We start from the raw sequence: 26,645 nt of genomic DNA on the forward strand, positions 1-26,645 counted from the left end.
GAAAACTCTCCGGCGCCCGTGAATGACGTCACGGCCAAAGCGTGCCGCACACATTCACGGTAACATCATTAGTTGCCAAGAGGCGGTCAGGCAAGGAGTCGGTGAAATAAGACGTATGCAACTGGCAAATCAAGAGGCTAAGAAACGCGACGGAATCTGACTTACAAAGGCAGTGACGTTTTTACGCACTGGTAGTGAGCTACGAATACTCAGTCGTTTATGCCTTGTAGCTTCCCGCCAATATTTACAAGCTGCTGTTTGTATAACCAAGCTGTCGGTGTAGCTTACAACGGAGTTGAAAAGTAAAATAAAAATATATAAAGCAGGCGAAAAAACGTTCCATAATTTGATAAATTTTCAGAAGAAATTCTTCTTTTGCAGTTTCTCATAGTTGGATAGATAGATTCATAATAAGACATGTGGCCCCTTGCCGGGACTGATGTTAAAATACATCCCCCCAAAATAAATAAAAATTGCAATTTAGTAGCTTGCAACAACTTTGTAATATAATTCATCGTTAAGAACCTTATATTGGGGTGGAAATTACAGCTATTCTTTTTTATGACCTCTTTACAGTATTTCAGATTAGGGTTGATGTTCTGCAGTACTTAAACGATTTCAGAGGCTGGGAGCTAGTCCATCTTGATTGGCAAAGTATGGCATAGATGACGTATATAGAGAGCTCACAGCATTTTGCTATCTGGGGTAAAGAAAATGATTGCCCACTTCACTCTATTTCATATAAAGGATATGTCTGTGGGACAAGCTTAAACATAGGGTGCTCAATTACTGTATTTACCTGAAACTGGCAAGCATTTAATCAAAGTGTCCTCTGTGAAAGATTAGGTAGAAATCTCCTATATTACCATATTGTCAGCAAAAATGAATCTTACATTTTGAACTTAATTTTTAGAGAAAAAATTATATTTTCAGGGATTTGTCCAAGCAGTCTCCGAGAATCGGACACAATTGATAAATAGTAGTAGCTTAATTTATTATGGACTTAAAACAGCAGGACATACGTAGAATAAAACGAAACACTATATTACAATTAAATATATCATAAGGTAAAATAAGGAACATCTAAACTAAAAGGTCTATCATATATAATAATAACCTCTATACCTTCAAAGTAATATATAAAAATGTATTAATTTTAAAGCGACTTCATATGGGCCCATGAAAAAGAAGTGGTTTTAATGCTTTTTTATAGTGATTTGATTAAATACTTCTGAATCTGTATAGCACAGCAAACATAAACCAGTCATATGGATTGAACTGGTATAACATAGACAAAAATTTGGAATAGAGAATTGGATTTTCCTATATTGCCCAATCAAGAGCTTCAGATTTTAAAGAATGTTAGGCCTAAAAAGTCAATTCTGCAAAAAAATAAATAAATTCAGGTTTATTTGATCCCTCAGAGAATTTTTTTAAAAAGTTGGCTCTCATCCTTTTTATGCTGATGATGTAATAAAGTTGAAGTAACTTTCGTACATATGTTATATACAGTTCCTTTTTGGTTAGTTGTTATCATGACCCAGGTTCTTCAAAGTTAGTTAAGGGTTAAAGATGTTAATGGTTTATTAAATTATATCCTCCAAATCTAGAACCTTTCAATCTATAGAGAACTTTTGATACATTGAACTTGATCCATTGCAGAAAAAGTGATTATTATTTTATTTAATTTATTAATTTATTCACTGCCCATCTCTCCCCTACGGGGGGACTCTTAATGCTTACATCCCAGACTCTTCATGTCTTAACAAAATCTGTCAACTCTCATCCTTTGAATCAGCTCTGTACTGAATGAGAGGTAAAACCAGACAATATTTAATTAATGAATTTGTATAGCTGCCCATTTCACAGGTATGACTCTAGGTGGCTCACAACAATTAAAATAACAATAAAATGTGTTGATTAATTGTTTAAAGATTGAATCATAATGTTGAAAAAAGTAAAGGAAGTTGTATAATAGTAATAGGGTGAGCTATATCTATATTTCCCTAAATGAACCAACAGATAGAATTTAGGTGATTTTTTTTTTAGTTTTTAGATTTGTCTTATGCATATAGGATTTTTTTGTTTTTTAATTTTTTCTCCTTTAGGAATTTTTTTTTTCCTTCTCTGGTAGTTCAATATATATATTTTTTCTTTTTTTCCTCTCCTTTTTGTAAAGTCAGATTTTTAGGACTATATATACAGTATGTTTTATATAATAGTAATATAGTTATAAGGGACGCGGTGGCGCTGCGGGTTAAACCGCTGAGCTGTCAATCGGAAGGTCGGCGGTTCGAAACCGCGCGGTGGGGTGAGCTCCCGTTGCTAGTCCCAGCTCCTGCTCACCTAGCAGTTCGAAAACATGCAAATGTGAGTAGATCAATAGGTACCGCTTCGGCGGGAAGGTAACGGCGTTCCGAGTTGTCATGCTGGCCACATGACCCGGAAGTGTCTATGACAACGCCGGCTCCAAAGCTTAGAAACGGAGATGAGCACTGCCCCCTAGAGTCGGATTCGACTGGACTTTACGTCAAGGGAAACCTTTACCTTTACCTAATATAGTTATATACTACATAGCTATTGTGTGTGTGTATGTATAAAACACTACAAACTACAAGTTTAATTTTTTTTAAATGTAACCTTTTGGACTGAGTTGTGTACTATACTAAAATTTGGTTATTAATTGTATATTATATAAATATAGCCCAAAACAGTTGAATCTTAATTCAAATAAATAATAGAACAGCGTCTTCTATCATACGTGAGGCCAAAGGCTAACATAGAGGACATAGGACTCATCTGCACTTCCTGCTTGCCCTAATGTAACAATGCACCACTAACTGTTGAGAACATAACGTATAACATCATCCTCAACACACATACGCACACATTGGCTCACTGTAAAGGCATATCTTTTCTTGCTAACTTAAAGAGTGGTGTTATTCAGCTTCTGCTGACATAAGATTCTAAGCGGCCAGTCTCTGGCAAATCTATTCTAGGTATTTGTAAGTATGGGAGCTTGCTCTGCTGCTAATGGTCATCTGAGGCTACTATGGGTATATACACCCTGTGTTCCCAACCACTGATTTTCAGGGCCATTGCCTTTTGGCAGCAGGCAAATCAGGACTCTCCGACTGTGCCTAAAAAGCCATTTCTCTCAGTTCTCTTCTGAATTCATGGATATGAGAAATGGGGAGAAAAAGAGGGGAAGCAGATCTTTTTAGTTCCAGCACTGAAAGGATACTCTTAGAGCAGCTGAAGAGATGCTTAGCTGGAACTTGGGTGGAAGCAGTTCTTCAGCCCATGGAAATGCCATGGCAGCCTTACTGCAGAGTTGCTGGCTACAAAATCTCTCCCTCTCTCCCCATCTGAGGTACTGCACCAAGCTGTATGTGTGAGGATGGTGCCTATACTCCATACTACAAAAGCCTCCCCATCACTTCAGCATGGTAGGCCCTCAGATACTAGGAGACAGTTGTACCTTCTTTCTCCTGCTTTTCCTGCCATTCTTACCCCTGATATATTCTTCCTTTCTCCGGTTTCTGTTGCCATGAATGGCAAAAGAACCAAAGGGGAGAGAAGTGAACATGAGAGAAGCTTTGATAAATGGCTTCTTTGGTGGCAGTTCACCAATCCCACCCATAAGATCAGAAAACTATCAGGTCCAGATCCATGAGCCTTCGGCCAGTAACTAACCTGAAAGGAGACATTCCTCACCCCATCTCTCTCCTCCCTGAGACTCTCAATGTGCAAAGACTCCATTGCAAAAGCCGAATGGGGTCCAAACTCTTGTTAGTATTCGTAGTGGGTAAGATGGCCTTGACAGAGATGGGCCAGATCTGTTACCAAAGTGGAAATCATGCCTTAAGTCCAAAACAAGAAGGTATGAGCAAGTGACTCAGGCAGACACCTTCCTAATTCACATGAGTATAAGGAGGGGTATGTGTAGTAAAGCACAATAAGACTTGAAAGATTGCTGCTAGCCCCACTATGTAGATCAAACCAAGAAATCAATTCCCCAAGAAGGCTAAAGTTACTTTTATTAATATTGGCTGTAGTACCAGAATCTTGCTTTGTGTTGTTTTGGCTCCAAGTGGAACTGGACTCCTACTTCTACAGCCACTTTTATTTACTGTAATTTAAAGGAAAGATCAACCTATTGACCTACAGCATGGTTGCTGCCTTGTCTGAGAGTTCTCTACACCTTAACACCTTTTTCCCACACACCAAAACTGGTTCATCAACAATACTGCATCTGAACTACTGAAATCTAGACAACTATTATTTTAGTATTTTGGATGTTGACTTTGTAATTTTATATGTTGAGGTTTTAAAGGGATAATTTTATTGAAAACCACCCAGAGTCCCCCTCTTTTTGGGGGGAGAGGAGCGGTAATAGAAATTTGAACAATAAATAAATAAATAAATAAATACAACTATTAGTTGTAGCTAAGGGAAACAAAAAGCACATAACTCTTTGCTCTTGTCTAGTGGTTGGTTGGTAAATGATCCTTTTGACAAAAAAAAAAGATTGGACAGAGCAGTTGGTTTGTACAAGCACTGCACTGACACACATTCTGTATGGTGACTGGTCGCAGCTTTTCTTGCAATTGGTGATTTCAGCCAGAGAAACCACCAATCCCTGACTTTGCAGTGCACTGCAGTAGAGCTGGGTGGATAGCAGCAGAACCTGGTTCCAGGCATATCGTGGGGGCACTATGATTAGGGCCATATGATTCCCTCCCAGCTCTGAGATAGGAGGAAAGCACAGCAAGGGTGGCAACTGGGGGGGAAGGCAAGTGGGGCATGTGCCCCGGGCACCGCACTGGAGGAATGCCAAAATGAGTACTGGGGGGCACCAAAATGAGTGCTGAGGGGGCGCCAAAATGGGTGCGGAATCCATGTTTGCCCCTGGTGACACAGACCCTAGTTGTGGGCCTGAGCACAGCAAAGCAGCTATGTGGATGAGCCCTTTGTCTATCAATGGGCTGAGCCTATAGCCTCTAACTACTGGGTTTGCACAGCAACTGAACCACAAGTAGCCAACAGCACTGAGCTGAAGCATATTGTGCAAACCTAGTCAGAGTGGTTACTTACGTTGTTTTGTGCAAACTCAGCCTGTAACACTAAGATGTAGCTAAGTTGCAGAACAGTGAAACTGGTGGTATATACAGGATTTTTTATGAAGCAAACTCCTTTAATTAACAATGTGCTTTTTTGATGGGGGATTAGTATGCTGCCTTCAAAGTAAGTGTTACTCTTTAGCTTCATTTTTGGGGGGAATGTCGATTCAACATAGCTGAAACATGCCCAATTGGAAAGGTCTATATTACCTTAAAAGATGCTGGTTTCGACAAACATTGAGCTTGACACAATCTCACGGGATTACACCGAGTTATCACCTCTCCAAAACTAGGAGACCCCACCCGAACCAAATCGGTGCCCAGCGGCAAAGCTTTATCTGTAGGGGTACCAATTCGAACCTCCAACGCAAGAATCTGACTTTTTACCACCGAGATAGGAATATAGAGCGGCAAAAGAGTCCTGATGCCTGCCGACTTTCGAAAGTTCTCCCCGCCACAAGTTCGGTGTCACGTGGCTGGCGGAGCGAGGCTGAAAAGCGAGGGCGTTCTCTGCTGATCGTCCGCTGGGATGAAGCGTGGGAGCGTAGCTAGCACCGGCCGTTCAGGAGGCGGGCAGCAGGTAGCGGAAGGCACTGGCTTTATTCTCTCCGCGAGGTTCTCGATCCTACGCTCGAACGTAGCCTTTCCCCCTCAGGGGGCGGCGGCAAGAGAGAAGCGCTGTTTCTTTTTCCCCAGTCAGCCAGATTTAGGCGGTAATAAAAATTGGGCTCCAGCCTTCAGGAACCGGCCGTGAGGCGCGTTTCTCTCTTCTCGGTTTCGCTGCATCCAGAGGCGGGCATCCCCACATGAATGGATACAGCGTGGCTGAGTTCTCGTAACACTCTAGGGTGGTTATTGACAGGACCGTGCATTGTGCGAACTCAGGTTAATTTAGTAACCGGATATAATTGCTGACTCCAGTGGCACCTAAGAATGATTTTGCGTTCTGACGTGTGTTTTAAGGATGTAGTTTTAAGTGTGTCTGTTTAAAAATAAATTTAGTAAAGGAGCATTTCAAATAAAAATACCTAGGGTGGTATGTAAAATAATTTATTATACCATTTTTCAATACTAATAGTTTTGAAATACAACGGCAATGAACCAAACATATTTTTGTGGTATATCTAGCTGTTTCACAGTTCTCTACATTTCCTACATGGAAGATGAGCGCTTGTACGTAGGTTACTGTGGCTGCATTTATATATACAACTAGAGTGAACAAATTTTGGCCTCATCACAAAGATAACCAGTAACTATTTCACTCTGTTTTTAATGAATGACAGCTTAGAAAATATTAACTGGTTTCTTACCTATTGTTTATTGAAATTATTAAGTTACAAATGTAATTTACTAAGTTGGCTTGTTTTCAGTAAGTTATAGCTAAGCAAAACTAGAGTGTAGATGTAATGTTAAATTGCAGTTAATTGAAAATGGAAGCTAAAGTTCTTACTCTTTTCCTTGAAGCCAGAAGAGGAAAGAGGAGCAATTAGCCTTAGGTTTATATATGTAAAACTAACTCATACTTCAGCACTGTATCCTGTATGTGTAGGTTTCTCATTAGATGAATGCATCTTCCCAGCTAAAATAAATGTGTACATGCTACAGTTAACCTGCCTATACAGAATTTGTGTGAAGATATTCTGTTAATTTATCAGTGACCTTTTTCACCTAGATTCTTATCTTCCATCTGTTCTTTTATATGCTATAATTTAATACTTCTGAAGTTTATGAACCCAAACAATATATGGAAACTATGGTTTATGTTAAATGAACCACAAGTACACAAGTTAAATGTAATAATAAAACAGAAATAGTATTTGTTGTTGAAGTAATTAGCAGAAAGAAAAATGAAGGAGAGGAAAAAGATGTTTGTTCTGTTGCAGAAAACTGAGATAGAAGCCGAATTTATTAAAGTCAGAAAGAAAGCTTTGGAGAGGTTGACAACTGAAGTAATGCAGTTGCATGATGTTCTACCCAAAATATTAAATAGTGAGATCTTAGAAAGCTTTCAGAAACTGGATGCCCTTGAAACAAGTAAGTTCTTCTATATTAACCCCAGTTAATAAAATAGCTTTGAATATTCTATGAAAGCAAGACAATTGTTAATATTATTTGTTATGTTATATCCTGCCCTTTGTTTAGGAGCTCAAGGCAGGAATACAGTATAAATATTTAAATATAATACAAAAATAGCTCACACTTAAGGGGCCTTTTTTTCTTCAAGAAAAAAATCAAGGTGCAGGAGTGAAGAATGTGAAATAATGTGAGATAATGGGATGACACTTGTCTTGTCTGATAGTCTCCTTCATATCAAGTTGAAAGTTGGAAATAATTTGGAATGGAAAAATGGCAGATAGGAAGAACATTAAGAACATTCCTGCTGCTTTTTTGCTCCCTACCAAATTATCTTTTTATGACAGAAACTAAAATTCTAGCTTTACAATTTGTATTATGTTTTCCATTGGTGACATGTGGAAACAACATGATACACAGGGGTAAGCCCTTAAAACTTTAATTTAAAGGGGAACTGTACAGTTGCTTCTCCTGCCTCACTCTTGATCATAACTGATCAATCATGTTAAGCCCTGTGCTACTGTTTTTCATACTCCTGCAGTTTCTGAGAGAAAGAGGAAGAGACATGATTGCCTGCTGGCCAACTGAGCCAAATATGGTGACATTATTGGTTCAGGCTGGTAACAGTCTGGAACTTGTGCTGGGCTATGGTTATCCTGTTCTCACAGAATCTGTCAGCTATTATTTTCCTGATGCTACTTATGTATTTGAGAGCATATTAAGAAAAAGTTTAACATTCCACTTCTTTGTTTTCCTGCCTTTTTTTTTTTTGGTAGAACTAAGGTTTTTGTGGCAGAGCAATAGGTGAGATGTAAGATAATGAAAGGTTGAAAACCAGTGAATTAGAGGTCTACTTTCTGTTTGTTTATTTAGCAAATGTACATACATACAGGGCATCTGCTGCTAAGGCATACTGAATAGGTGACCTTCTAGTCACTGCCTGAAAATCTAAGAAAGATCCATTACTTTATCAGGTAGACTGTTTCTCAGTCAAACAGCTTATACAAATTTAGTTCTTACTAAAGTGTAAGAAGGAGGGATGCGGTGGCGCTGCGGGTTAAACCGCTGAGCTGCTGAGCTTGCCGATCGGAAGGTCGGCGGTTCGAATCCACATGACGGGGTGAGCTCCCGTTGCTAGTCCCAGCTCCTGCCAACCTAGCAGTTCGAAAACATGCAAATGTGAGTAGATTAATAGGTACCGCTTCGGCGGGCAGGTAACGGCGTTCCGTGTAGTCATGCTGGCCACATGATCACGGAACTGTCTATGGACAAACGCTGGCTCTTCGGCTTTGAAACGGAGATGAGCACCGCCCCCTAGAGTCGGACACGACTGGACTTACTGTCAAGGGAAACCTTTACCTTTACCTAAAGTGTAAGAAAAATGTCCTTTCTTATAAGTTGAACCTATTTAAGTGATACGCACAGCAAGAAAATAAAATTGCTTTGTCCTATATATGACTGGTTTTCAAATATTTGAAGATGTCTTACTGCCTTACTGTAACCTCCTAAAGCTAAACATTCCAAACTTCAACTTGTCCTTGAAGAATTTGGTCTTCAAACTTTTCACCATATTTGTCACTTTCTTCTAGATATGTAATATGATTTGCTGATCGATTGCTGTTTAAATGGTAGTATTTTGAATGACTTGATTTGTTTTGCTTGTGGTCCTCCATTTTTAGTTGTTGAAAAGAAAAGTAATGAACTGGAACAATTGAGAGTGGATTGTGAACACTATAAAGCTCGCTTGGAAGCAGCCCAAACAGATTGTGTGAGAGAAAGAAAGGTAAAGGAGGATTTTCATTCATTACCCAATTCATATATATATTTTAAAAAGCTCTATTAAATTTACTGGGGCTTATTACCAATCTTATTTATTTATTATAATTACATCCTACCTCTCCTCCAGGAGCTAGCTAGTTAGGTAGCTTGCTTGCTTGCTGTATTTATTTTCTATCCTGCTATTATTATTTTTTATAAATAACTTTATAAATTAATGTGGCTTATGTGCTTTCCTTTTTATCCATAAAATGACAACAAGGTTGGTGGGGTTGAGAATGACTGGCCCAAACTCAGCCAGTGAGTTTTCATGGCTGATGGTGGACTTGAACGTAGGTCTCCTTTGTCTTAGACCAATACCTTAATCGCTGTACTACACTGGCTCTTGGCAAATAAGGTTAAGAGTTCAGTCTTAGACTTTCACTCTGAAGTTCTGTATTTGTTTTCCTGAAAATAATACCTTTTATAAATCAGTGGAATATATATCTGAATAGACATGAATAGGGTAATGCTATGTGAGACAATATGTGCTAACATTTTGCTAGCTCATAGGATTGCTCTTTTAATAAGGTAAAACATGCTTATTATTGCCAGATTATCATGATGATCAAATAATTATTCGAAGATTTCTTGTATTAGGGAACACTAGTATATAGTATACAACTATAGGTAATTCTACTAGATAATTTTTGTACTAGATAAGATACTTTTTGTAGCATTATTCTGTATTCTCGTTGTATAGAGTTTGTAGATTTAAGATCCAAATCCTATGTACATGTATTTCTAAGTAAGTCCAGTTGAACCCAATATGAAGGAGGTGACCTGCACAGGATTTCAGTGTTATACTTTATTCCCTGTCCACAAGATACTGCTGCCTAAAGTTGTAACAGCCTTCACCAACCTAATGTCTTTGGACATGTTGGTCTACAACTTTCCTTATTTCCAGGTAGCATGGCTAATGGGAAACACTGATCTAAAATGTCAGAAGTTCTCAGATGTTCCTGCATACTTACCTTTTGCATGTGAATCAAACAAAGTTTTTAACAATTTTTATTGAATCTTCCCAAAATTCATTGTGATACCAGAGGCAAGACTGCCCATTTCTCTAGGAAGATTTGTATTGATGAGTAGAAAAAAAAATTCCTTGACTTAAGTCACTTACAGAAGACAGCAGAAACTTGTTCCTTTTTCTGTTAACTTTTTGTAGTAGTGATGTATAAACTGTGGAAAGAAGTTGAATTGCTGATGAACATACTGAAGTCTTCTCCATTTGTTAAGCAACATCAAACACAGTACAACCATATAAAAGAAATTTGAAGTAATCACAAACAGTACAATGAATTTCAAGTTTACATTGGCTTTCTTTTAGATGTTATAAAATACTGTAAAAGATTCAAATTATAAGTCTTATTTTAGCGTATTACCTCTATTTTATTATTTTGTATCCAAACCGGATATGATTGATTTATCTACATGCCTGCTCTGTTCATATGGGGTGGTGGAAATCTATTTTTATTATTTAAAAGTACTTACAGATGAAGAGAGTTGAACAGTTTCCTGTTTTCTGTCACTCAAGATTTTTGTTTCCTTGCGTAGCTTGCTTTTCAGCTGAGACTTGGATTGGATAAATTAGGATTACCAGATCTGGGCTGCAAAAATCTAGATGAATATGAGATAGTAGTGAAGATATCACTTTGCTGTCATTTAATGGGTATCTGAATTTTTACAATCCAGGTCTGTAATCTGAAGAAAACAAAATGCTGGGCAATGGAAAAAATATATTAAAAAAAGCATTCAGTTCCCTAACCTGTGCCCCCTTTTTAGTTGAGAAAATTATATTTTCTGTCTTACATATGTCTAATACAATAAACCTGGGTACTATGTCTGATACAATAACCTTGGTTACCATGGTCATGTCTAGTTTGCTTCTTATATTCTTTTTGTAACATGCAGTATGGAAGCACTCAAGGTTCTTAGCAGCCATGCTTAACAGCACACAAAACTATTTAAATTGCTAAAACATTTTTGCAACTTCTTGAGAAATATTAAAACTGCCTGAATGTTATAATGTCCTTCAGTATTGATCATTTCTTCATATTTTGATTACTTTCAGGAAAAATTAAATATTCGACAGCAGTTGAATGATGCAAAGCAACAATTATTACAACAAGCTGAATATTGTACAGAAATGGGTGCTGCAGTATGCACATTATTATGGAGTGTTTCTAATAATGAAGAAGCAGTTAAAAATATCCTAGGAAGTGTAAGTTTAGCCACTTTGGGGAGATTAAATCATTTAGATAAATGACAGCCTTATTACAATCATTTTTAAAAGAGCTAACTCTTTTTTCAATCTAGTTGGAATTAACACACTATAGTCAAACTTGTGACATATTTGCTAAAGACTCTCTAGAACCTAGATTATGGTAAATTTATGCCATTTGAGGCCAAATATTGGTCCAAACTGAGCCAACAGCATTAGTAGAATTTAAGCTGGCCCTTAATAATGTTAAATAAGTAAAAGGAGGCATTTAGAAGACATCTTTAGGAATATCTGCATTTATTTTTGTACATAAGTTAGCAGTTAAATACTCAGGCACAAAAGGAAAGAGAAAATGGATATGTTATTAAGCAGATACAGATGGAACTGCATTAATCAAAGAATAAATAACTAATGATGACAGCCTGTTAACTGCTAAATGCTATCCAAAAAAGTTCTGTCTTTACCATCTTCAGGAATACTACTATGGATGGGGCAAATTAGCTTCTAAGGGAAAGGTATTCAATAAGGCTGATGCTATAACGACAACAAAAACTTGGTGTAAACCCACTCCCCCACCCCTTTTATGAGAATGAGAACAACTTCTAGGATGAGTGTACTGGACATACCAATTCTGGTTGGAGAAGATGATCCTGCAGGTACCTAGCTCCCAAGCTGTATAAGGTTTTATAGGTCAAACCTAGCACTTTGAACACCCAGAAAATCACGGGCAACCAATGCAGGTTGTCATGTGTTCCCAGTGAGTACTATTTGCTAGTAGGTAGGCTACCACATTTTCTACCAATTGCAGTTTCTGAGTAGTTGTCAAAGCCCCATTTAGAGTACATTATAGCAGTCCAGATATTTGCTGGGGGTATGAGTTACCAATACAAGATCCTCTAACTTGTGTGTGTGTATACACACACACACACACACACACCCTATATAACTGGATTATCATCACCCTACTGATGATACTGTATGCTGAACTGATGAATGACCTCTCCTAGCAGCTTCATGTAGATATTAAACAATGTGGGAGGAAGACCAAACTTCACTTGTAGCACCCCACAAGTGAAGTGCTGGCCTCCTTGTGACCTTCAACTGGAACTTCCTGTTTACAAAGCAGAACCACTATAAAACTTCATCCAATCCTCTGCCCTTGGAGGCAGACCAAAAGGATACTATGAATGATAGCATTGAAGCCCACTGAGAGATCTAATATAACCAAGTATGCCTACCCTCATCCAAATGCGGACAAGGTACTGTTCCAGTTGCTATTTCAGTGCCCTGCTTTGGCCTGAATGCAGATAAAAAGGGATAATCCACTTTTTCTAGGATATACTGTAAGTGGCTCACCACCATCCCTTCAACAACTTTCCCTAAAAAGGGAAGGTTGGAGACTGGGCAGTAGTTGTAAAATGTGGCCAGATTCAAGAAGGACCTCTTAAGGGAGGGGCATATCACAGTCATTTTCAAGGCTGCAACATCACCTCTTCCCACAAAGGAGCATTGATAACCACCTGGCTCTAGTCTGTCATTCCCCCATCTGCCCTCCAAAGGAGTCAGAGGGGCATGGATCTATCCTCAGGTGGCAGAAGTCATACAAGAGAGCAGCTATATATTTCTTCAGAGTCTACATGTCAAAAGGAGTCCCAGCTAACTTGGCAAGATGTCACCCCAGCTACCACATCCAACCCTGCCCATTAAGAGTCCATATTTTGGCGGATCTGAGGAACTTTGTCAATAAAATATAGTGCAAAGTTTCCTCAGTGGCCAGGTGGAAGGTGTCTGCTCATTCCTCCCTAAAAGTGTGTTGGCAACCATAACAAAGCCATTGTCAAACCTTCTGCCAATGTAGTACCACTGTGGTGTACATCTGAACTTAGATATATATTTCTGCTTAGTTGGGTTCACTTTTTGTCTTCCACTGATGCTCTTGGCAGTGCTTCTGGTGCATAATTTTCTGGATTTCTCAGCCAAGCAGCTATCCGGAATCAACAAACAGAAAAAGACTGTTTGGGAGCCTGGGTTGCCTTCTGTTGCTAATGGCTAAGTAACCAATCAATGGAACTGCATACCAAATTGCTGGGAATTAGTTATCTTGCATAGAACACCCTAATTGATCCAACCTGTAGAAGTCCTAGATAGCCATTCATCTCACCTGGACCAGGAAATGATCTGATAATAGCAAGGAGCAGAGTATAGTACCCTCCATATGCAGATCATCACGCAACTGCTCTGAGGCAAAAACAAGGTCTAACATGACTGTATATATGAGTAGACCCTCCCAACACTACAGCTGATGCACTACAGCTGATGCTCTTGACCCCTTTCCATCAATTTCTGATCCCTCCCTCTAAACAGAAACAAGTAATGGAATTTAAAAGCAGCTTTCCCCAAGCTTGTGCTCTCCAGACATAATAAGATACAGCTCCTGTTACCCTAACAAACTTGGTGAATGGCTATCTTAACATTGCTTTTAAGCTTTGAGGTTGGACTGTCTTAAAGACTAATCATGTGTTATAATGCAAAGTTATTTATGCTGTAGTAACTTAGACTACTTACTGCAAGATTTGTTTTCCTAGCAACAGACTAACAGTTACCCCTTTAGAATTTCTTACTCATTACATAAGTGATCAAAATCTCAAAATGTGTCAGTGAAGTGATCTGTAGTGCACACTGAAGTTTGTGTTGAATATAAATTGTCTATGATTTATGAACTGAAGAGGTATATTGGTTAAAGCTGTAGACTTGGTTATTAGTTTGAAAATGTTTATACATACCAATTGCCTACTTATGCAAACAGTTCTTTTTCCTGCTTGATTTGTTAGATTATGTAACTGGAAAACCTCTATTCTAGAGCAGGCAGTACATTATAAAATGGACCATATATTAGTATATGCTTCCTTTTATATTCATTTTATTGTTACTGTTTGAAATGTTAGTATTTATACACTTGTAAGGTATTTAAATAGTTATTTTTCCCTGTGAATTTTCAGGCTCGAGCTGTAAAGTTTTTTAATATTGCTGGACAAACAATTGAGAGTTTTGTCCACTCATTAAATGAAGATAACAAACATCAGGATATGGATTCTGATGAAAGCCAGTTTGTGTTAGGTTTGGCTGGGATTGTTACAAGTAAGTAATTTCTAATATTTTACAGAATAATAAGTGATCACTTAAGTTGACTTACAATTCTTTTCAAGTTTATTTTTAGTTTAGCTTATTGTATATACTATTTATGAAAACTGATCATATATTAATGACTTTCCCCTTGATAATATATTTAATATTAATGCATTTTTACTCACTTTGACTTCAGAACCATATTTGGCAGATACAATGTTTTTTCTTTTCCCTCTAGCAGAAAAGCCATGGTGTCTGGCTCAGATTATGCTATGCCAAGTGTTATCATCAAAGTTTCTGTCATTTAGTTAAAGTTTCTTCTTGTAAATAAGAAAATATAACATGTTCATAGTTTGAACAGAATATAGCTTAACATTCTCCTGATTTCTTTCAAATCTTAGGCAATTTCAATGATTAATTTAGTAAATAATGACAAAAAAATAATGCCAGATGCAACATCCCAAATGTTCTAAGCAGCTAATATGTAACATAAGCGAAATAAAAAGTTTTCCTGTAAACTTTTAGAATTCTCCCCAAGTTATATGCACTTTTTTCTATGTAGCGGTGTTGATCTTAGAAGTTGTAGTGCTGTGTAGAGGTGATGTAGATATGTAATCTGTTGGTCACACCAGACAAAGACCATTTGGATTCTAACCAGGATTTGCATCTAGAAAACAGTAGGGAATTTATCGTTGCTTAGAACAGATCCAGTTATGATTAACTCTTAGCAAAGTGAGTCACATTGTTATATGTCAGCTGAAACTTCCAGACCATCATCAGTAGAAGCCCTATGTAGATTTTTTTAAACAGATTTTCTGAATATTTATACCATTCTTGCAAAATATTGTCCCATCTTAATGAAAAAAATAAACTAAAAATCCTTCAGATCTTCCGTAGCACAACTATTTATTGGCTAAATATAATCTTGTAAAACGTGAGGCATGATTTTATGGCAACTTGTTTGCCAACTAGGATTTATATATATATATATATATATATATATATATATATATATATATATATATATATATATATAATATAAATATAAATATAAATATAAATAAAAATATAAAACAATTATTCTGGATTATCAGTTTTTGTAGTTGTCTTGTCCCTCTGCCTGGAAGCTATTGGGGCTGGGGGAATAGGCTCAGGCTCAGCTCTAACAAGACTGAGTGGCTGTAGGTGTGTGGTCCTACACGGCATAGGGCCTAGCTATTTGAGGGATCGCCTGTCTCCATAGTTGTCTGCCTATCCTGTCCTCTGTGCTCCAACAGAGTCAGCTTGCTTTGGGTCCCATCGATTAAGCAATGTCATCTAGCAGGAGCCAGGCCTTCTCTGTTGCTGCCTCTACCTTTTGGAGCAGCATTCCCCCAGAGATTTGCATGGACCCCTTGCCTACCTTCAAGCAATCTTTCAAAACATTTTCCCCTCCGGGCCTTGGATTACGATGGTTTGTTGTTCCTTTAGATAGCTGTTGTTTATATTCAGGTGCTGTTTTTATGTATTGTTTGTTTTAACTTTGTGAAACCACCCAGAGCCATTTCAGAGTTGGGCAGACCTAGGCAATAAATAAACAAACGAATTTCAACATTTTATTTTGTATGTAACTTTTGTTCACTTACCAAACACAGCAGATGCTATGTTTAATGCTTAATAATATGTGATAGCTGAGCAGCAGTAGAATTTTTTTTAAAAAGTTCATCATGACTTATCTCACACAAATTGAATTACAGATTAAATTCTGTCTGAATCTGTAACAGTCTAGAAAATTGCCTGTTAATAATGACACTTAAAAGTGAATATATGCAAGGATAGTATATTGACTGCATGTTTTTATCCAAGAGGACTAAGTCCTGTTTTATTTTACAGTACATCAGTGCAGTATGTGTATTGTTTAAAAGTGTTCCAAGGGAAGGGGAATTGTTTATTTTTCCTTTGCAGAGTAACTCCTTAGGATTACCCAATGATATATAATGCACTATCAGTGCACTGAAGCATCCACAACAACAGTGACATAGCTTATATGCTGCTTTATGCATTAGACATTGCATAGCTAGTTCTTCTCATAGATAATGAACTTTTTATTGGTGCTTAATTGAAGCTGGATTTTTAAATATTTTGCAATGACTCTAAAATGGGCTGAGCAATAGGAAAAGGATACAGTGGAAGAGAGAGCATTGCCCCTATGCTATCTACATAAAAAACTTAAAATATCTCTAGTTGAGGTACAATTCATTTTGCTTTGCAGAATTTTGGAATAGAACATTAATTTGATTATTTAGGTCATATTTTTATGGATCTTTACATTTTTCAGTTATAAAATTAAATCAAGTGTTTTTTAAAAAAAAATACATATTAGAGATTTTAAATTTTCTAATTTAAAAGTTGGCATGTGAAGCTTGTGATCAGATTTTTAACCCTAATTAAATATTTCATTTATATGTGCAACAAATTTGGGATGTGCTAGAATCAAATGGGTATAGTGGTTAAAGGAGACCAGGTTCAAGTCCATCTGCAGGAAGAGAAACTCCCTGGATGACTTTAGGTCAAGACATTGAAGGAACCCAGCTGTGTTATTCAATGGTAGCCAAAAATAAGAAGGAATCTGGTAGTACCTTTTCAGATTAACTTTTATTAAAATGCATACATTTTTGTGAACTACAGCTTACTTCATTACATGGCTTATGCCTTCTAACAATTTTTTTGTTGTGGAAAAGGTGCTATCAGATTACTTCCCATTTTAGGCTAGTCTAAATCTCTCAACCCAACCTATACCACAGGATTCTGTGAGGATAAAATGAAGGGCAATCTCTGTGTCAGCCACCTTGAGCTCGGAGAAAAGGCATGATATAAATCTAACAAAACAATAATTTGGGTTAATTGTTGTCACCCAGCCTAAACTATACAGGGCTGTTGTATGAAAAGTTGTAGGGGGGAATGCAGCAGTGTCCACAGCATTTGTTCCACAAAGCTCTGCCTCTTTTGAATGTACAGTATGTGCAGTGCTGCTTGACACATGTAGAAAAGAGATGGAGCTTGTGCTACAGTGCTGTGACACTGCTTTCATCAGTCTGACCTCTTCCCCTTCTGCATGGATGCTGGTGAGAAAGCAGCATTCCTCTCCTGAAGGAAAGGTAGGATATAAATCTAAGTAAATGTAATTAATAATACATAATATTATGAATGAATGTTATTTTTTTGTGTTCGACAACACTAATTAGTAGCCTTTTTGAAAGTTAAAATGTTTCAGTAGTGTTCTTAAATACGAACACTACTTGTTTAAAATAACATTTTTATGCTTTTATTTTGTGTTTTCTTTGTAGATGTTGCTGCTTTAGCAATTGGTCGTGAATTCCTTGTTAGTTCAAATCAGGTATTGTTGGATACAATGATTCAACTGCTGAGAGATATGGAGCCAGGATGTTGCACCAAACTGAAAGTGTATGATAATTGGTTATTTTTGAATTAAAATGTTATTTTTAATATCTTATATTAAAGAATCTTATTTTAATATGCCACTGCTAAAGTGTTGTGGCAGAACAATTAAAACTGAATGCTGTGAATAACAAATTCTCCAATTAAAATAAGTACCACTCAGTCCCAAACCCATAATCTAATCAAATCTTAATATGGAGGATAGTATGTACTGTACAGTGTTATTGTAGGATTTTACAACTTTTTTTAAATTTTAAATCATCAGTAAATCAACAAAGCTGGCAACACCTGGCCTTAAATTGTGCCTGGTTAGTACTTGGATATAAAACTACTAGGCAGATTGTGAAGTTGAAAAACCCTGGGGAAAAAAAAACATTCAGTTCTCCTTATATTTTTCACAATCTTTTTGGAGCACAACACACAGGGGAGAAATGAGAGACAACCAAGCACACCATTCACATACTTACTTAGCCAGGAAGCCTGTAGAAAGATAACACAGGCCTTGACTAAATACCCATCCAAGGACAGAGGGACAAGGAATGCAATAATAACTACTACTCATATATATTGATAGTGGCTTAATTTATAGGGCATAAGTTCAGGATGTAGGAGATATGAAGTTAAATCCTTTTATCCGAAAGACAAGAGCATGGCCATACTCATTTTCTGCATTCCTTTTTTAAAAATATAATTTTTATTAAGAATTTTAATTACAATACAGTAGTAAATATGAATACAAACTAAACTTACAGAAAGAGAAGAGGATGGAAAGAAAGAATAAAAAGTGCAAGAAAAGAGAAAAAAGGAAAAGAAAAGAATAACAAAAAAAAGACTATAATAAAAAGAAATGTATAAAGAAATAACTTCCAACTCCTCACCCCTCCCCCATAAGGTTAAACAGATAACTTCTCATCCCATATCCCATCCCTTATCTCAACAACTTTTCAATCCTGGTGTCAGCAAAAAGTCCATAAAGGGTTGCCAGAACATTGTGCACGCACACACATACACAAAAGTCTTATTTTAACCTTGATCAAATACACCAACTTTATATTCTTTCCTTTTACTTCTAACAGCCTTAATCTTTAATTCCATCAAATATTGTCATAGGATTTGATTTCTCTTCAATTCTTCTTTATCCCATTGCACAGATTTCTTCCTCTTTTGTACTTCCACTAAGAAAACATTTTCCAGGTCATTCTCTTGGTTTATCATTTGTATTTCCCTTTTAAATTTTAAAACTTCCATCACTTTCTTTGTCTTTTAATTTTATTAAAAGATTACAATTACAACAATAAGAACACAAACTAAAAAAGAATAAAAAGAAAAAGTAAAAGGCACAGGAAAGACAGAAGAAAAAAAGAGAAAGAGAAAAGAAAGAAAAAATAAGAATATAGTAAAGAAAAAGAAAAAAAAATATAAAGAAGTGACTTCCCCCTTCATCACAACAGGTATAAACAATTTTAGTAACTTACCACCTTCTCTTAAAATACAACAAATGAGCTCTTCTTTCCATATCCCATCCCTTATCTATAAACATCCATAAAGCCTCGTCATTTTAGTCCTGATGTCAGCAAAAGTCCATTAAGGGTTATCAGAGATCTTTAGTTCCCTCTACTGTCCAGTTTCTAAAATCATTTATCTTGTTATGACTTGCAATTGCCAGAATAACCAAAATAAGACTGTTTCCCATGAGAAGTTTATTTTTTATAGTTAATTCCAAAATCTTTCAGACCTGTCATTCCAAAGGTCTCTAATAGTTTTAGAATAGTTAATAGGCAATTTCTGAAAGTGATTGGAAAGTGAGGCTTGTGAACTTAATATCTTTTAAAAGTCTCTTCTGCGGTTGCAAGCAAGATGACTGATCCCATCGTCTCCCAATGCTCAAACCTGTGGAAAACCTCTGTCCTGTGGTCTTCTCGCAGGGAGCAGCCATCTGGAGCACATATGGGCAATCTCCTGCCCTCCCCTAATCCGCAGGGGTTCCAAGGAACCAGTCTACTGACTGATTCCTTGGTCTTTGCTGTGATCATTGGCTCCACTTTCACAAAGCCATCTTAGATTTGTCATACCTCCCCTAGAAGTCTCATTTTCTGCATATACTTGAGCAGTCAGTAATATAATTGTGTAGACCAACCAGCCCTTTCTCTCAGTTCTTCCCTTGCCTTCCCTGCCATTGTTTTGCCTGAAAATCTAACAGTGCTGTATGCTATTCCAACCAGCTTATTGTCCATTCATATCTACCCTTCATCTCCAAATCCTTTCCCTCCCTAGTTTGACTATTTCAGATGAGATACTTTCCTAGGTAGACTGGAGAGGACAGTGGTTTTGAATATAGCATCTCTCTGATTTATCTCTTTATAATCCCATCCTAGACAAAAGAAGAATCCTGCTGGATCAAGCCATAGGCCCATCTAGTTCATTCTGAATTGCATAGTGGTCAGTAGGATTCATTTCTAGAACTTACAACTCTGAGTTGAAAGGTAATAGCTCCCTTCCACTGTATTTAAAGCATTCTGAGGCTAGATGAAATCAGATTATTGTAGGATGACTGTAAGGGTTCTTACCTACTGTTGCCTGCCATTGTAGAAAGAACAAACATAGTAAGCATAGTCTTTCTGAGCAGCATCTAGAATAAAGACGAACTTAAAATATGTATGTAGAGTTGACAAGCAGTTGTTCCAGAAGGGCTCCTGTGTCTTTGACATAGTTTGGCAATCATCATGGAAGCAGATACAGCCCACTGTAGCACAAGCTTCAGGAACATTTTCATCTGTTATACATCTGTCTTAAAAAAGTTAGTATGTTTTAGCAATTACATGTTCATCATCGATATACAATTGTACTTCAAATTCTGCCTTACCTTGCTTCATGCCATAAGTCTTTTTATCCATTTTGAATCTTTCTGATAATTGTAAATGGGAAAACCACTGACAACTATATCCTTCTGCCATTAGTTGCTCTCTTGATTTAATCTTATATTACCCTTGATGATTTTCCAATAATTCCTGGTATGTTAACCATTTGTCTTTGCCTGCTGTTTCTCTTCTATAGAATGCTTCTTGTGCTAAGATCCACAGAGGTGTTTCCGGGCACAGCCTGGGTTTATATCTATTCCATATTCTCAATATGGCACATCTAATAAAATTATTTTTAAAACCCGCATTAATTTTAACTTTATTCTACCATAAGTATCCATGCCATCCAAACCTTGGGCCACAACCTTCTAACTCTAAAAGTCTCTTGTTTCTCAGCAACACCCATTCTTTCATCCAGACCAAAAAACAAGCTGCAAAATGCAATTTCAAATCTAGTAAACCCAGTCTTCTTTTCTTTGCATCTTGTAACACTTTATATTTAATTTTGGTTTTTTCCCTTGCCCTACAAATTTAGATACATCTTTTTGCCATTGCTTGAATGGTGTTATTCATCTGTCTTACTATGAAACTTGCAAAGTTCTAGGAATCTGTCTGCAACAATTAGGTCAATAGTCCCAAAAGGAAATAGCTAAGAGCATTCTGGTCACCGCTATTGGTTATGGGGTAAGATTCCTTCTTGGCTTATACAGATTGAAAGACTGAGCTTAAGTTTCTCAAAGAAAAGCCTTTGAAGAACAATTTGACCAGGAGTGCCAAAATGGAAATTGAAGAATAACAGAAAGATACAGTTGCATGCAAAAATTTAGGCTTTTGAATGCATCTGCATTTCTTCGCTGATTTTGATTTCCATTTCTGTTCATGCTTCTCAGTCTTAAAAAGTTCCATTGCTGAATTCACAAATAATTCCACTGGGATTTAATGCAAGTGTTATAAGCTAGGGAGACTGCTTACTGCTGGAACGCCTGTTGTACAGTAAAGGAAAGGATATTCCATATGTACTCTTTTGCTGCCTTCTAACCAAGACAATTATGAGAAAACATCCTGTCAATGAGAATTTCACTGAAATTTCTCCTTTTATGGTACCCCTGCAAAAAATCAATTTCTTTTCTGCCAAGCTGGGTAGAATTGCAGAAATAGAAATGGAACAATATTAAATCTATCCATATCGATTCAGATTCAAAGAATCATGTGGCACATTCCACACATGGATTGGGACTTCTAAGTTGTCCCTGTTTGAAAAGACACATCTGTGCAAACTTGTAAGCCACCTTCAAAACTCTGGGAAGTTTTAGAAATATCATTCTTAGTGTAAGGACTGCCTATCATATATAGAAGGTGGACTGATAAAGCAACAAGTTCTGGCTCATGCATGCAGTTACTTATGCTTATGTAAAAAAAGGCTTCTACATTAAATTATTTGATATGACTTATCCTGGAAGCAATTTTCCTTAGTTTTTCATTATAAGTCATTTGTTGAAATCTCATTTGCTAGTTAGCAAAATTAATACACTGTATACATTTTAGTGTCTTATATGTTATTATAAAGAATGGACAGCAGAGGGTGTTATAGGCTTAATACTAAATTAAGATTTTCAGATTATTAATTGTCAATCATAGAAGTATATTTTTGTGGCTAAGGGAATATATATTAAGAGAAATGAAAATGCTTAAACTTCAGTATAAATATAACTTTGTGATACAAGAGTTGTAAAAGTAGTGAAAGTAGAAGGAGGTGCCAAAGGATTAGGAAGCATTTCCTAGGCAATACTCTAAATAGTGACCCTTTGAACAGCTTAATAGTAGATACATAAACTCTCTATAACTTTTCTCTTTTAGCATTCCCTCATTACACAGCTCTTGATTGCCTAGAAAAAGAACAACTGAAAGAAAAATGCAAGCACAGACATGTTTTTTTGTAATGCTTTTTAATATGCTTTGCTGTGTCTACTGATAAACAGATGGCAAAATTGTATTGCAAAGTGTTAATCCTTTCTGTTATAAGAAATGTAATATGACTTTTCTTTGTTTAATGACATAGTACAGCAGCTGTTCATATTTTCCCTGGGAAAGCAGGAGGAACTTTTGAATTAGTATATGGCCCTTTCTGGAAGTGGATAAATGGGAACAAACTGGAACATTTTTCTTATTGCTCCCCTCATTTCTCTTCTGCATTGGAGAAAATATTTGTTCTTTTCTGTAATTTTCCTCAGAGCTGTTTTAGCCTTTGCTCTATCCTTCACGGTCACGGATGGAGGTTAGATGGCCTTATCCTCAAGAAGAAAGAGGGGCATATACTGTCACATCTGAGCTTGCTGTCTAGACAAAGTCTACCAGAAACATGTCTTATATATGTTCAGATACTGTTTTATCAAATACTGAAAGCTATCAGAAACGAGAGTGAGATGGTTGATAAAATCGCCCCCAAATATCTAACCTTTTTTTCAGTTTCAATACCAAGATTGCTCTCAGTTCAAAGGTTAATGACAAATATCACTATGATTTAGAATTAAGGAACCATAATATGAATGGTGAAACCAAGTAGCAGATATTAATTGACAGGGCAAGACATACTTCTTATCCCCAACAGTGCCCTTCTATTTCCTATTGCTGTGCACACTCTTCAGCTACCAGACAGCCTTTGCCTAATTTGGGGTTACCTTAAACAAGAAAGTCCTGCTGCACTAAGTTTATCTTCAACCCAGGCAAGAGAGTTAGTTCCTCAGTGTCCAAGAAAATGGAAAATCAGAGCCAAACCTCCAGTTTGGTTGCAGAGATGGGCAAGTAGGTTGAGTAGGTTAGGGTAGAGGATAGGGCCAAGCTTAAATAGGGTAGGGACCTATTTATTTATTTCACTCTTTACTGCCTCCCATCTGTATCTCTTTTTGTCCATCTGTTCATTATTTTTCTCAGAAACAAACTCAGTTCCACAGTCCATTCTTGGCTACATAAACCATACACGCAATTCAGCCATCTCTTCATATCTCCCCATCTCTGTCCCATGCATTATTCAGTCATTTACAGATTTTATGTTTGTATTCCCAATTTTGTATCTCGCTATATCTTCACCATACCTTATTCCTTTTTCTCTCTGGCCTCTCCCATACAATGAGCTCACCTGATATCCTGCGTATTGTGTCACAAAGACATATTGATAACATACTGTTGCCTCTATCTCATTCTCAGCCACTGCAGAGCTATCCCAAAATTGTTTTTACTTGTTCCACTGGTAATGTAGTGTCTTCCTTTTTCTCCTGGCACAAAATGTACAAAACCTCTATGGGACTTCAAGTAGCTGCAAGTGAGGGCATGGTCAGAGGTAGGGATCTACCCTGCCCCTATTGGCTGTTAAAATCTATTCAGGGCAGTCTTTACTTATGTGAATGAAAGTCACAGGAAAGTAAATACAGAATTGAGGCTCAGGATGGGAGAAGATAGGGAGGTAGGGAGATACGTACTTCCAACCAGAAAAAAAGAGCTCAGTAGAGCTAGTTATCCTGAGGAATGAATGTTCGGTGAGTGGGGGGTAAAAGGTCATTTCTTAGGAGGAAGACAGTAAAAATATTTGTGGAGTTGTTGCAAAAAAGCTGGGGTGGAGTGGAGCTCCATCTCATGTCCAGTTTCAAGACTGTTTTTCAAGACTTCCTGCTGCCTTTGTCATATGCCTACATGCATGCCTACCTCCTTTCCTTTCTCCCTCTTCTTACCCCATTCCCTGTCTTCACTAAGAAAGTGCAAAGCTGCCAAGGGATAGAGGAGTCTGATTTCCCAGAAAAAAAACGTGTCATAATCACAAGATATAAGGATTATCAACTGTCTTAAGTAATGTATTTTTCTGGCTGATTGGATATTTGAAATGAGTACTGTAGGACAGTATGTGGTCTTGACTGGCTGATTTTGTGGGGGTGCAGGCGTGTAATTGTGTTTTTGTTCTCCCCCCCCCCAAGAGATTAATAGTCCTGTGATTAAAAAACAACAAAAATATATTGGCCACTCCTAGAGGAAAAACCCAAAGTCCCCCACCCTACCTCACCATATGTTTTGGAAAGCAATTGGTACTTGCTATTCCTGCTGGTCATGGCACTGGGAAGGAGGGGAAAGGAAGCTTCTCGGGAATCCAATTGGTGCCTTGGAAGTGTCCCACATTAGTTCTCTAAGGACGACGATACTGCCCAGCCTTGCAGTAAACTGCACAGTAACACTCATACTGTAAAACTCATACTGCAGTGCAATTTCTGTCAACATATTTTTGTGCCAGCTGAAGGATGGGAGGAATGCATATTAATGGAACTATGAGGAAGACCCTGATCGCTCCAGATCTTTTTCAAAAAACATTCCTGAAAAGGCAGCAGTCACATTTAAAAAGGCAATTGAAAGTAAGAAAAAAGTACATGCATGATCTCGGGGGCTCAGTCATAACGTATTCTGTGGTTGGGCCTCCAAATGTGTGTATTGCTTCTTCCTCACTCATCATTGCCTCTCTAGACTACGGATTTTCAGACTGTGTACCATGGAACCTTAGGACTCCACATGAACTCGATAGGGTCCCATGAGAGACTAAGGGCAGGGGAAAAATGTTGTATACAGCCCATTTTCTAGCACTAGAGCTTTGCCTTTTGATCAAGGGTTCTGAGAATTTTTTTTTTAACTAACAACAATCTGTGGCCTAATTATTTGATCTAAACTCTTCTGAGTTCAGGATGTCTCATAAAAAGATTTTGAAAACAAAATCCTTAAAATGATTAAGTTGTAAGAGAAAATATAAAGCAGATTAAGATCCGTAAGTGGTACTTTATTAAGTAACAAATTATTATAATCTTTAATTATATGTTGGCATTCAATCCATATTTTTTCTAGGAAAAATACATTGAAAGTGAAATAACCTTCAGTCCATCAAAGAAAAAGTAATACTGTTTAAACAAATATGTTAGAAGAGTTAGCAAGTCTACAAGTTTGCAAAGCAATTCATTATGAAATACACTTCTGTTAGGCTTTTGAAACTAGCTGAATTCAGCACAGTACTTAAACAGTGTGTATATTTTGAGAGAGCTGTGTAAACACCAACAAGTGGCTTGACAAGAGTCATGTCATTGCAAAAGTAATGACAGATTACTTCTTGTAATTTAAATAAATACACCATGGCTACTTTGAAAAGTAAAGAAGAGAAGACTTAATGCACAATCTGATATTCTAGATCTGCCAGCTGCTAACTATAAGATTTGGTGGAAGTCTCATTACATTTGTGAAAAATCAGTTGTGCCAACAAAACACACACAGCAAAACACCAGACCCATAAATTCTTCAGTCTATGGCCACAGTTCCATGATAATTGAAAGGACAGGTATGTTTCTGTTGATGTTGTGAAGACCTGGAGAAGGGCTTTTTCTCTAGTTGACTCTGGTGGGATAAGGAACTAGATGTCCCCCAATGGACCCTCATTGCTTTTCCAGCAATCAAAGTACACTATTTTCACTATCTACAACCCACAGGGAGACAAATTCAGATAGATTTTGCAGCTTGGAGTGGAATCTTTCTAGCTTCATTATCAGGGAATTCAGATGGTAGATAATTATGGTAAGAAAGCATATAACAAAGGGAGCTTTTTGCGCAATGCTTCCTGTCATTCCACTTAAGGCCATTTGGTGACATTATTAACACTTCTATATGTAGAAATCTCAGAGGCATTTTGTTTGGGGATTCAAAATAAAAACTAACTTGGATGCATGGAGCAGAACCTCCAGGCACTGTATGCACAATGTTTGCTATAACCCATGAAGGAAGAAGGAAAAAAAGAACTGTTATCTTTTTTCCCTAGTGGGAAGGAGACTGAGGCATGAGAAGTGCAAAGCTCTCAAAAGATTCCATTCCTTCTTTTCCTCTCATTCTTTCACAAGTATCTGCTGTGCCTCCAGGTCTAGAGATTATATGTTCCACCTGTTGAGTGTTATTCTCTATTTTTATTTGTATACC

At 37.2% G+C, this 26,645-nt stretch overlaps 1 protein-coding gene across 1 annotated transcript in view; it reads left to right on the top strand.

The window, feature by feature from the left end:
• Positions 1-7,008: 7,008 nt before the first annotated feature.
• The window catches only part of HSF2BP (heat shock transcription factor 2 binding protein), a 34,391-nt gene continuing 14,754 nt past the window's right edge, over positions 7,009-26,645 (top strand). Inside the window, exons 1-5 of the mRNA XM_063304400.1 lie at positions 7,009-7,157; positions 8,876-8,979; positions 11,086-11,235; positions 14,235-14,373; positions 17,688-17,805. Of these exons, the coding sequence (XP_063160470.1) occupies positions 7,076-7,157; positions 8,876-8,979; positions 11,086-11,235; positions 14,235-14,373; positions 17,688-17,805 (593 nt within the window). The 5' untranslated portion in view covers positions 7,009-7,075. The remainder of the gene's footprint in view (positions 7,158-8,875; positions 8,980-11,085; positions 11,236-14,234; positions 14,374-17,687; positions 17,806-26,645) is intronic.

This window comes from Candoia aspera, chromosome 5, assembly GCF_035149785.1.
Source record: "Candoia aspera isolate rCanAsp1 chromosome 5, rCanAsp1.hap2, whole genome shotgun sequence".
In the NCBI taxonomy this organism is placed as follows: Eukaryota; Metazoa; Chordata; class Lepidosauria; order Squamata; family Boidae; genus Candoia; species Candoia aspera.